The 13,006-nt window shown below is 39.0% G+C and overlaps 2 protein-coding genes and 1 long non-coding RNA gene across 3 annotated transcripts in view; 1 reads left to right on the forward strand and 2 right to left on the reverse strand.

Annotated features, from left to right (window-relative positions):
* LOC138146178 (NACHT, LRR and PYD domains-containing protein 10-like) overlaps positions 1-13,006 on the reverse strand; it is a 294,893-nt gene that overhangs the window by 96,698 nt on the left and 185,189 nt on the right. The gene's annotated exons all lie outside the window — the stretch shown is intronic.
* The window catches only part of CSMD2 (CUB and Sushi multiple domains 2), a 1,071,431-nt gene that overhangs the window by 49,063 nt on the left and 1,009,362 nt on the right, over positions 1-13,006 (reverse strand). Inside the window, exons 56-60 of the mRNA XM_069067881.1 lie at positions 12,358-12,531; positions 6,640-6,822; positions 4,245-4,421; positions 3,094-3,273; positions 1,119-1,292 (exon numbers count right to left, since the gene is read on the reverse strand). Coding sequence (XP_068923982.1) covers positions 1,119-1,292; positions 3,094-3,273; positions 4,245-4,421; positions 6,640-6,822; positions 12,358-12,531 — 888 coding nt within the window. The remainder of the gene's footprint in view (positions 1-1,118; positions 1,293-3,093; positions 3,274-4,244; positions 4,422-6,639; positions 6,823-12,357; positions 12,532-13,006) is intronic.
* Positions 1,035-12,399, forward strand: LOC138146181 (uncharacterized). The gene is made up of 5 exons (XR_011164413.1): positions 1,035-1,165; positions 1,709-1,830; positions 1,964-2,208; positions 3,069-3,190; positions 12,336-12,399. It is a non-coding gene; the product is annotated as an uncharacterized lncRNA (long non-coding RNA).

Below are 13,006 nucleotides of genomic sequence, written 5' to 3' on the forward strand. Positions count from 1 at the left end.
TATCACAATTCCAGATGACCATTCTACCCACCTTAAGACAAAGTGATAGACTCATGATGCAGAATGTGAGATACATTTTTCAACAAGGCTAATATGAGAATTTGTTCTCTTTGATTATACTACAAATTCCCCCAGTACTACCATGTTGATAGGGGAAGGCAGAAGGAAGAGAAAATAAATGCTTTTTAAAAAGAGAGAGAAATGATTATTTTTCTTCTATATTAATAACCAATTAATATCAGGGGATCCAGGGTTTTTTCCCTTCCAATTTCCTCATTCTCTACTAAGTCAAAGCAGTTTCAGAAGGACAGGGCTGATAATGAGATTGGGTTAACATTCTCCTCAATCTTGGGTGAGATCTCACCCAACTGGGACATAAGTGGCTTGGGGGGAGATAGATGCCTTTGTCTAGATAAGAGGTGGAGTGGTGTGGGTAGAGATGAGTAAGAGGGACATAATCAAAGTGTAGGCCCCAGGCCTTCATTAGAATAAGCCAGTTCTCATTGTAATATTCATTCTCTCATTAATTGTTAGCCAATCAGAATTGATTTCCACCTGTCAGAAATATTCACTCTTCCAAGTGTACTTAAACTCCCACTGGCCAATAAAGTTCATCTTGGGTTTACAAAAGAAAGCCAATGACAATCATTTTATTAATTATTTGCTAGCTACAATTAATAAATTGATTATTAATTACTCGGAAATTATGTCTCTCAGACTTTTCATTCATCACAAAAGAAAATAAAATGCAAATTTTAGAAGGTGATGTGTTAATTGTTCCTAATCTTGTCTTCTGGGGATAACCAGAACTAGCACCATCCCTCTTCTAGGTAGCATGTATTCACATAGTTGGAGAAAACTATCATGTCTCTCCTATGTTTTCTCTAGGCTAAAAATCTTCAGCTACTCAACCAGTGCTCATATGACATAATCTCAAAGGCACTTCACCATCCTCATCTTTCCTTGGACACTCTCCAGCTCATCATTACCCTTCCAGAATTATGCCTGGAACAGAACACAATGCCCTAGATGTCTGATCAGGACAGAATTCAGTCACCTTGATTCTTTGTATATAAGCACAATCCTACTCTGACACCAACTTACGGACACCAACTTACGAAAACACTGGGGCAGCTCTCCACTCCAGGAACCATTGCCTTCACAGGTAAGCACGGCAGGCAGAGAGAGCTGATAGCCTTCCAAACAGGCATATGTCACACTTGAGCCCCACATGAAGTCAGACCCCACAATTTTCCCATTAGGAACAGGAGGGGGTGCCTTGCACAGGATGGCTGTAAAGGAAAACAAAGTTGTTGTATCTTGATGATCTTCCAGAAGAACCATGCTCCATCAAAGCCCATTAATAAAATAAGTAACTCTAGCTCTACCTCTGGGGACTCGTGACCCTCTGCTTTTAGGGAATCTCTGGTGTTACAGAGAACATAGTTCCCATCTTCAAAGATCTCCCAGTATGATGAAACACACACAAGTCTTCAGCCTCAGAGGTAAAAATCAGACTGGGATGCCCTCACATAGGTTAGGCAAGTTAATTTCAGAAAGTTAAGCTATAGAGCTAAGTGTACAGAGATTCAGGCCACTCCTATTTTCTCCTTTCCAAGAAAGAGGCAGCAGGATAGGATTCTTGCTTAGGTGTCTTTTCTGGAGATTTTGAAATTAATGCATAACAATTATTTGATTGCTTTATTAGGATTAGGACACAAGCTAACAGAGATGATGATGAAAACAGCTCACATTTGTACAATCTTTGTACAAAGGTACCAAGTCCTTTACCTCAATTGACCCTTACAACTGCCCTTGGAAGTAGGTGGGGTAAGTACTGGTACCATTTTACAGAAAATGAAGCTAAGCGGAAGCTCATAAAAATGAACTGATTTGCTCAAGGTCACCAGGCTAGTAAATGGTAGAATTGGTTTCCAATTAAGCTTTGCTTTTTGATTTCTAGGCTAAAGCTCACCTTACTGTAGCATACTGACGCTGTGGCAGAGGTTAGAGGCTCTTTGAGAAAGACTCAGAAGAAAGTATTCTTGCTCCACGTTTCTGCTGACCTTTGATGTGGAAGACTCACAGTGACCTTTACCTGTTCTGAATTTTTAAAGCATTTTCTGTCTGTGATGCTCATCATTGTCTCATCCTATTAGTTATTTCTCCAACCAGATTATGAGCTCCTTAATGCCAGGAAGATGGCAGGTAAGAAGTACATTCTTTAGGAGTTGGCAATTATGGTCCAATAGTCAAATACATACCACTATCTGTTTTTGTATGCCCTTTAGCTAAGAATGGTTTTAAAAACCAAACTAAAATAGTTGGAGATAACTATCATCCCTCTTTAAATAATAGGCTACCATGTGGTAGGTATAGTGCCAAAGAGCAGTGAATTAGGCTTTTTAGCCAGCCTCTCTTCTTAGCTCTGTCACTTGATAGCTGTACAAGCTTGAGGAAGTTATTTATTTTCTCTGTTCCACAGTTTCCTGAGCTGTAAAACAAAAGACTTGGACTAGATGAACAGTAAACTTCTATCCAGATCTAAGCTTCAACAATTCATGATCTTCTATAGTCTAAATTTTACCTGAGAGCTAACACCTATATAGAACTTTATAAATTTTATAAAGTGACAAAGTACTTCATATATATTATGTCACCTATAAAATAGCCAGGGCAAGCATTCTTATTTCCATTTCACAGACAAAAAAAACAAAGCTCAGAAAAGTAAGTGACTTCTACAGGTTCACAGAGTTAATAAAAAAGCAAGAATAAAAAGCTAGAACTTGATCCTGACTAACTTCCAAGTGCTCTCCTGTCCTGCATCCCTAAGTCAGGCAGAATAATTCTGCATAGCTTCACTTTGTAGAGAAGGTAGTAGAGACCTAGAAAAGGGGACCTGCTTCAGTAGCCATGGTCAGGGGTCAAAGATGTTAAATGCCTACTTTGTCCTAATTTCTCAGTCAATTTCAATTTGAAAAGGCACATTTGCATTCTCCTAATTGTCCTCCTTTCCTCTCCTTCTGTGCTTCCCTCCACTGTACCCCCTCCCCATCCCACTAGAGTAGTGTACCTGAGGGATGCAGTTCTCACCTTTGCACACTGGCTTGGTACCATTCCATACCCGATCTTTGGTGCATCTCAACACGGATGCTCTGTCAGATTCCATCATATGTCCTGGGACACATTGGTAAGTCACAGTCTTGTTGTATGTGAAATCACTGCCTATTCTGATTCCATTAGCTGGAATTCCAGGATCCCCACAGTTTATAACTGGAAGGAAGAGATGAAAAAGTGACTATTCCCAGCATCAACTATCCTCTCTTTCTCAAAACTTGATTTCTACATATCCAAAAACACACATTCATAGATAAATGTACACAATCCAAACGTGTGTACACAAGTATCCAAATGTACATGGGGTAGTAAATGTCCATGCATCCAGATGTGTACATATGAAACTGCCCAAACATACATCCAGCTGTGCATATGAATTCATCCAGACATATACATACACATGTCCAGTTGTACACATCCAACCACATATTTAGATATACAGTACACATATCCAGATATACACACAATATAGTAAATGTATGTACATCCAGATGTACACAATCCAGATGCATATCCAGATGTGCATATACATACATAACCCGATATACATGTACACAGTCCAGAGATACAAACATCTAGACATACATGCATTTGCATACCCATGTCCAGATCTATGCATATATCAGATACACGCACAGTTCAGAACATATTCACAAATCCAGAAGTATACACACACATGTTCAAGGATACACATATACATAGTGTCCAGGTACTTATGTACACTGTCCAGACCTACATAGTCACAAGTACACGTGTACATCTACAGAAATATACTTGTAGACATACATACACTTGTGCACATAAGACATACACATGCAGTATACACTTGCACTTATGTACATGCAGCCAGATGTACATACAAACAAGTATGTACTCTTACACATCCACATATACAGATGTATACTGTACAATACATATATACACTTACACATATAGATGTATGGCCATATACAACATAGATGTACATTGGTATAGATGTACACTCATACACATAGAGATACACACATGGACTGTTGTAAACACATATAGATATAGAGACATAGATATGTACAGACCTTATTGCTTAGCCCTCCCCCCCTACACACACACACACACACACACACACACAATACTGGTGTAGGACTTACCTGTGCACTCTGGGGAGCTCCCAGTCCAGGTTCCATTGACAGAACAATGTCGGCTGAGCAGGCCCGTTGCATAATAGCCTTCCCGACACTCATAAATGATAGAGCTGGAGAAAACCAAGCCATCATTGAACACCACTTGGGCATTGCTTGGTGTTCCTGGGTTTCCACAAGATAGCACTAGAAAACCAAAAGAGCAAAGTGATTCAATAAGTTTCATTCCCCAAAGAGAGCATAGCATAGCCTGAGGAGCTTGAAACTGGCCAGAGCCAGATTAAAATCTGATGTAAACAAATTGTATGAACCTCCCCTTCATCACCACTTTAGATCTCAACACAGACTGATCTAGCTAGGGGTAATATGAGAAGAGGGAAGATGTCTAACGATTCCAGACAATGGTTAATAGAAGAGTGGGAAGGAAAGCTGAATTCCACCATGGTGTCACTGGTCTATAGTTGTATGTTTGTATGGAGGTGACCACTAGTATACATACAGGGTTGTTTGCTAAGTTGGGGACTTCTTGTATATGTAAGGTGTGGATACATTCCACAAATATTTCTCAGGTACCTGCTACAAACAAAAAACTTGTGCTAGGAGGAACACAAAGATGAATGAGACCCCTCAGGGTATTCAAAGGCTAACAAGAAGAAAGGTATATAGCCATATAACTATATATCAATTATTGCCTTGTTTTCTATTTTATTTGTCTCGTGTTACCTTTCCAAAGGGATTGGAAGCTCTCTCTGGGCAATCAATCAGTCAAAAGACATTTATTAAGCACTTACTATGTGCCACTCAAACACCAAATATAGTTCTAACAATATCTGTTGAATGACTGATTACCTAAATGGTCAGAAATGCCACTGGATTAAATATTTTGTCCCTCCAGTGCAGGAATCCTCCTCTTTAAAAATTTGCTCTCCATGTATGAGATTTAGGGACCTTAAACATCACTTAATCCTACTTCCTCACTTTACAGATGTAAAAAGTAAGGCCTAGAGAAGTGAAGGGCTTGCCCAAGTTCACAGAGCAAGCACGTGGCAAAGTTTAGATAAAGAATCAAAGTTTAGGTCCTCAGTCTCTCAATCCAGGGTCCTTCCCACTATACCATGCCTCAACTTACCTCAAGGGTTAGAGGGAGCAGCAAATTGTTCTTTAAAAGCCTGTCATGCTAATATGGAAATACGTTTTGCAAGACTACACATGTATAAACCTATATAAAATTGCTTGACTTCTCAATGAAGAAGGAGGAGGGAGGGAGAGAGGGAGAGAATCTGGAACTCAAAATTTTAAAAACAAATGTTAAAAATTGTTTGCACATGTAACTGGGGAAAAAATAAAATACAAGTTTTTGTAAAAGCCTATTGTGGACCTGTCAGTTACAAATTTATTTCTTCAATCTATTTTCAGTCTATTCCATTTCCTAGAATTCCCAGAATGCCCATAACTAATTTAAAACATGATGTGTATGTATATGTGTGTGTGTAAATACACACACATACTTATATATACTTACATACACAGAGTAATCAACAATTTGTTTGTCGGCTTTGAAACACCAAACCACCAGAGACTCAGTTCCATCAAAGGAAAAACAAAAGCCCTAAGGCACTTGGGGTAGTAACGTTTGCTAGTTTCAATACTATCAATTTTCAAATAGTATTTTTTGCTCGTTGATTCTATTACCAATGGGTGCTCTTTCATTATAGGTTTTATTTAGATATGAAAACAATGCTCCAAATCATAAAGGAGAAGCTAGGTGGTATAGTGGCTAGAGTGTCTGGCCTCAAGTCTGGAGTACCTGAGTGCAACTCCAGCCTCACACACTTACTATTTCTGTGAATCTAAGCAAGTCACTTAATGGTTGTATCATTGCTTAATCATCCTTAAATGAGGATAATGCCAACAACCACCTCCCAGGGTTGTTGTGAGGATTAAATGAGATAATAATGCAAAAGCACTTCCTATGTCTGCATGATCACAGTGTTAGCTATTGTTATTATTGCTATTTCCAATTTTGTCCAAGCAAGGAAGATTGATTGAGTCCAAGTGTGAGGAGGATCCTTAGGTGACAAGGACAGAGATCAATTTAGGGCATATAAATTTAATCAGACCTCAGCATAGAGTTTGATTCTAGAAAACTTACTTTCCCCCAATACTAGAAAAGTTGGTTGAGAGGACAGGAGAGAAGAAAGATAAGAGCACTTTATCTCAAATATTTTGCCCTATATTCACCTTGCTTTTTTTATTTTTTGATCAAAGTTTTGCACTTGGGTAATGAATTTCACTGGTCAGTCCTTGTAATGTAATGCAAAAAAGGGAATGGAAGGGGAAAAAAAAAAAGGGAATGGAAGATGTGAGAAAGAGTAGGCAATGGGAAAAAAATTCCACATGTTACCTTCACACTCAGGCTGAGTACCACTCCATGAGCCATTGACATGGCAGGTCCTCTCTGATGACCCTCGGAGCATGTAGCCAGGTTCACAGCTGAATCGCATCAGACTTCCAATAACAAATTCATCTCCCAGACGGATGCCATGGGGAGGGATGCCTGGATCCCCACAAATTCCCACACTGCTACCTGCTGGTCAGAATCAAACAAGTCCACTGTATTAATGTGGTGTAAGGAATAGAGAATGGTGGAAATGAAAAGTAGGAAAGTTAATTCCTTGGATAATGGCTAAAGAAAAAAAGCTATGTGAACTAGTGAAATTAGGGACATTTACATTTATAGGACCAATCTCAAGGCAAGAGTATTAATTTTCTTAAAAAATCTGGCTCTGTTAGATGACCTCATTTTATTCCAAAGAATTACTTCACTGTCTCATGGTTAACATTGGCCTATTTCTACCACAGAGGTCAGGTAGAAATCAGAAAGAAATGCTCATGATGGGGGTGGAGCCAAGATGGCAGAGTAAAAACAGGACCTCCATGTGGCTCTGTCTCCAACCACTTCCAATACATGTTAAAAAATTACTCTGAACAAATTGTAGAGCTATAGAATCCACAAAGTGACAGAGGAACGATTCTCCCACTGCAGGCAGCCCAGCAGGCCCAAAGGAAGGGTCTATCGCACCAAATACAGCCCCACCTGAGTTGCACGGTTCTGGCCCCAGGCCAGCCCATCCAGTGTTAGCTAGAGCAGACTTTAGGAGAGTGAGTCACCAGCAGCTGTGGCAATTTCCAGACCTCTCAACCCATAAACGCCAAAAAGAAGGTAAAAGGTCAGTCAGGAACTCTGGTGGAACTGAATGGTGAAGACTGCAGTATGGCCCATGCCCCCAGGGCAAGAAGTGTCAGAAGTACAGTGGCAGCAGTTGCTGTGGTGTTACCTCAAGAGCTCCTGGCTTGCAGATTGTAGGGGGACCAAGCAACGATTCAGAGGGTAATCACTCTAGCTTTAACCTGCTTGGATCTGGATTGCGGTCTTGGGTGGTGATCTTGGGGTATGTGGCTAGTGTGCCAGAGCTTGTGGGGGCTGCAGGAAGGGCACCCACCTAATAGCTCTGGCAGCTGCGAAGCCCCAGCGATTTGGGACACAGCTCTCTGCAATCTGGAAGCAGAGTTCTTTTTTTTTTTTTTTTTTTTTTTTGTTTTTTGGGGGAGGGAAGGTAGGGAAATTGGGATTAGTGACTTGCCCAAGGTCACATGGCTAGTTTTTTTGTGTTAAGTGTCTGAGGCCAGATTTGAACTCAGGTCTTCCTGACTCCAGGACTGGTGCTCCATTCACTATGCCACCTAGCCACCCCTGGAAGCAGAGTTCTACCATGGCAAAGAGCTCAAAAGCCAAGTAATTGGCTGTCAATATGAGCAAGCAGAGGAAGCACAAGCAGACCATAGAATCCTTTTTTGGGGACAAAAAGGATCAAAGCATGGAATGGAAGGAAGACAACAAAGTCATAACTCCTGCATCAAAAGCTTCCAAGAAAAATATGAATTGGTTATAGGCCATGGAGGAGCTCAAGAAGGATTTTGAAAATCAAGTAAGAGAGGTGGAGGAAAAATTGGGAAGAAAAATGAGGATGCAAGAAAAAGATGAAAAGCAAGTCAATAGCCTGCTAAAGGAGACCGCAAAAAAATACTGAAGAAAGTAACACCTTAAAAAATAGACTAACTTGGGGTGCCTAGGTGGTACAGTGAATAGAGCACGGGCCCTGGAGTCAAGAGGACCTGAGTTCAAATCCGGCCCCAGACATTTAACATAAAAACTAGCTGTGTGACTTTGGGCAAGTCTCTTAACCCCAACTGCCCTCCAAAAAGCAAAAACAAAACAAAAACAAAACACAGACTAACTCAAATGGCAAAAGAGGCCCAAAAAACCAATAAGAAGAATGCTTTAAAAAGTCGAATTTGTCGGGGAATCTAGGTGGCACAGTGAATAGAGCACCGGCCACAGAGTCAGGAGGACTCAGATACTTAACACAAAGAGCCGTATGACCTTGGGCAAGTCACAAGCTCAATTGCCCTACCTTCCCCCTCCAAAAAAAAAAAAGGCGAATTTGTCAGATGGAAAAGGAATTTCAAAAACTCACTGAAGAGAATAATTCCTTCAAAATTAGATTGGAGCAAATGGAATCTAATGACTTTATAAGAAATCAAGATACTATAAAACAGATTAAAAAAATGAAAAAAAATAGAAGGAAATGTGAAATATCTCATTGGAAAAACCACTGACCTGGAAAATAGATCCAAGAGAGATAATTTAAAAATTTTTGGACTACCTGAAACCCAAGATCAAAAAAAGAGCCTAGACAACATATTTCAAGAAATTATCAAGCAAAATTTCCTGATATCCTAGAACCAGAAGCCAAAATAGAAATTGAAAGAATTCACTGATTGCCTCTTTAAAAAGATCCCAAAAAGAAAACTCCTATGAATATTATAGAGAAATTCCAGAGTTCCCAGGTCAAGGAGAAAATACTGCAAGCAGTCAGGAAGAAACAATTTGAGTACTGTGGAAACACAATCAGGAAAACACAAGACCTGTTAGGATAACACACGCTTCTACATTAAGGATAGAAGGGTTTGGAATATGATATTCCAGAGGTCAAAGGAGCTAGGACTAAAACCAAGAATCACCTACCCAGCAAAACTGAATATAATGCTTCAGGGAAAAATATGGTCATTCAATGAAAACAGAGAATTTTCAAGCATTCTTGATGAAAAAACCAGAGCTGAACATAAAATTCGACTTTCAAATACAAGAAGCAAGAGAAGCATGAGAAGGTAAACCAGAAAAAGAAATCATAAGGAACTTATTAAAATTGAACTATTTACATTCCTACATAGAAAAATGATAACTGTAACTCATAAGACCTTTCTCAATATGAGGATAGTTGAAGGGAATACATATGTGTATTGTGTGTGTGTATATATATATATGTATGTATGTATGTATACATACACATGTATATTATAGGAAGGTACATGAGTGTATAAATATGTGTGTGCATATGTATGTACATGTATACATAGAGGGCACAGAAAGAGTTGAATATGAAGGGATGATATCTAAAAAATAAAATTAAGAGGTGAGAGAGGAATATATTGGGAAGAGAAAGGGAGAGAACATTAGAGTAAATTATCTCATATAAAAGAGGCAAGAGAAAACTGTTACAATGGAGGGGAAGAGCAGGAATGTGAAAGGGAATGGGTCAACTGTACTCTCATTGAATTTGGCTTAAGGAGGGAATAACATACACACTCAATTGGGTATCTTACCCTACAGGAAAATAGAGGGGAAGGGGATAAGATGGGGGATGATAGAAGGGAGGGGAGATTTGGGGAAAGGGTAGTTAGAAGCCACATACTTTTGAAAAGGGATAGTCAAAGTAGAAAATAGAATAAGTGGGGGGCAGGATAGTATGGAGGGAAATATAGTTAGTCTTTCACAGTATAACTACTATGGAATCGTTTTGCATAACTACACATGTACAACCTATAGTGAATTCCTTATCTTCCCAGTGGGGGTGAGTAAGGAGGAAAGAAGCAAAAAAATCTGGCACTCAACAGTTTTAAAAACAAATGTTTAAAAAATTGTTTTTTACATGCAACTGGGAAATAAGATATACAGGCACTGGGGTGTAGAAATCTATCTTGCCCTACTAGAAAGTTGGGGGGGGGTGAGGGAGGATATAAGAGAGAACAGATAGCAGGAAGGGGGTATTAAGTAGGCTCACTATTTGGGGGTGGGGGTAGGGGAAAGATGGGAAGAAAAATTTGTAACTCAAAATCTTGTGGAAATGAATGTTGAACACTAAAAATAAATAAATAAATTGGGGGAAAAAAGAAAAGAAATGCTTGTGACCACTGGGAACAATCCAACTATTTCTAACACTATAGAAAGGGCTTTAAAAAGGGAAAGTAAGCATGAAAACATCATGAGCCTAAAACTGGACTAATCTTTCAAAGTTAAAATTGTAGCTTCAGGGACTTTAAAATATAAGGGTTTTTAGATCAATTAAGTAAAAGTTCTAAAATTTTAATGCCTTCCTCTAGGATTCACTCTGACCAAAAATGAATCTAAAATCTAGTCAAAAGAGCATCTTTCTTTAGGATCTTTCATCAATTGTTAGATAAAGTCATTGAGTATCCACCTCTCTTCCTCTTTTCACTTCTAACACTCAGGTATATTTAGCAGTATTCATTCGATCAACAGATATTTACTGAATATTCATTACACTATGTGGAATACCATGAAGGATAAGGGCAATCCAAAGGCTTAAATTCATGACTGAGGGACAGAAGATGATAAAAAGACATCATGGAATTTTGGAGAAGGGACCTCAGAGGGTAACCAGTATTTACAGTGTTCTAAAGTTTGCAAAGTGCCTTAAATCCCTTGTCTTCTTTGAGCCTCAAAATAACCCTGAGTTGTAAAGATATTATAGGTATTCTTATATCAATTTTGTAGATAAGAAAATTGAAACTTTGAGAAGCTGAGTGGTTTGCCCAGATTCATACTGCTGCTACTCAGCATTAGAGGCAGATCTTCCTAACCCTAAAGCCAGTATTTGATTGATTAAGCTACCCTGCCTTCCTAAGAGTCAAAGAAAGTGGAAAAAGCCTGAACTCTGGGGGTAGGAGTGGAAATAGAAAAGGATAGTCATGAGATATCTTGTAGATCAAACTGACAGGATTTGGTGACTGACTCAATATAGATGTTGAGAAAGCAGAAAGTTTTTGAGGTTGTGATCACTGTCAGTAGAGAGCGCCTCTGAGAATTGTTGTGGTCAAACAATTTATCATCCTATAAAATGATGGTGTTGGACCAGATGACTTCTAAGTTACTTTCTAATTCTATATTATAATCCGACAAGCATCTGAAGTCACAGAAAGGGTGATTAGACTTACTCTTTTTGTATCCAGAGAACAGAAAGTGTTTGAAGGAACTTAACTGACCAAGGAAGGGAAATTATGGGAGGCATATTAAAGGAATAATATAGGGAAGATTTTGTTCCTTGTTCCAGTATAAATCACCTTAGGTGAGATAACATTTTAAGCCACTTATACTTGAGTGTGAATGAATTTATCATATCTTTTCCTGGAAGTGGGGTTTCATAAGGAGAAGGGATACGTGAAATGTGTGACCAAAGTCCTTGACAGAAGCTTCTTTCTCACCTCAATGACTATGTAAAGGCCTTAGTCTACAAATGACCTATAAAGTAAGTTGTGTTCCTTCCACTCAGTTCTCCAAAATTTCTGTTCTATAAAATAAACACCAGGTCTGGTACTCCTGCTAAGCATCCAACCTCCTCCATTATTCCCCAACACCCTTGTATCAAATGGTCCACAGAAATCAGGCTAGTTTGAGGAAGGAGAGAAAGAAAACCAAACAGAAAGGAAGGCATAAAAATGAGAAGGATAAAAAGGATAGAAAGCAGAAACCCCATGCCTGGATTGGACAGAGACATGTGAGGGAATGAAATACAACACTAAAATTTCAAGTTCTATAGAAGACCAGAAAATGTTACAAGTGATAGCACAACCTTGGTGAACCAGGTCTTCCAAATGGTTTTAATGGGCTTTACTCTGTGCTTCACCCAAGTTTTGCATGAGGCCAATAAAAAGCAACCATCCTTTCATTTTTCCCAGGCTACTTTCCCTATGCTCACACCTGAGCAATGTGGTAGAGAGCCACTCCAGTGTCCATCAAGCTGGCACATGCGGGTAGCATTGCCGATCAAAGTTCTCTTGCCCAGGCAGCTGTAACGTACAACTGATCCCACAGTATAGCTGTCCCCTGAGATCTGCGAATGGGGTGGAGAGCCAGGATGACCACAGGAGACCACTGGAAGAGGTAAAAAATAAAGAATCTAGTAACTAAATAATCATGGCATTTGTAATGATTATATTTGTAATCATTTGTAATGAAATCTAGGTTTCCTGGAGAAGGGAATATAAAATTCTTGGAAACATTTGGGGGAAATACTATTTTTAAATACATAACACATATATAATACATATATATAAAACACATATAAAATCTATAACACATATGTGATATATAAAAAAGTATACTTTTCTTTTTCCTTGGTTAAATGGCTGAAGTTTTTCATCTGCGGACCATGCAACTTTCTCCTAGATAATTTACAACCTATCTGAAATTCCCACTGAAATGTCACTTATATATAACAGTGATGGCTCTTATTTTCAGCAAGAACATGGAAGAACATATGACCTTCAAATAGGGAAAAAAAAACCCATTACAGAATCTCAGAGTTAAAAGGGACCTCAGAAGCCACTGACTCTAAGCCAGACCTGAC

Source organism: Petaurus breviceps, unplaced genomic scaffold (assembly GCF_028583685.1).
Source record: "Petaurus breviceps papuanus isolate PSGF00001 unplaced genomic scaffold, PetGlider_PUasm1.0 90760, whole genome shotgun sequence".
Classification (NCBI taxonomy): domain Eukaryota; kingdom Metazoa; phylum Chordata; class Mammalia; order Diprotodontia; family Petauridae; genus Petaurus; species Petaurus breviceps.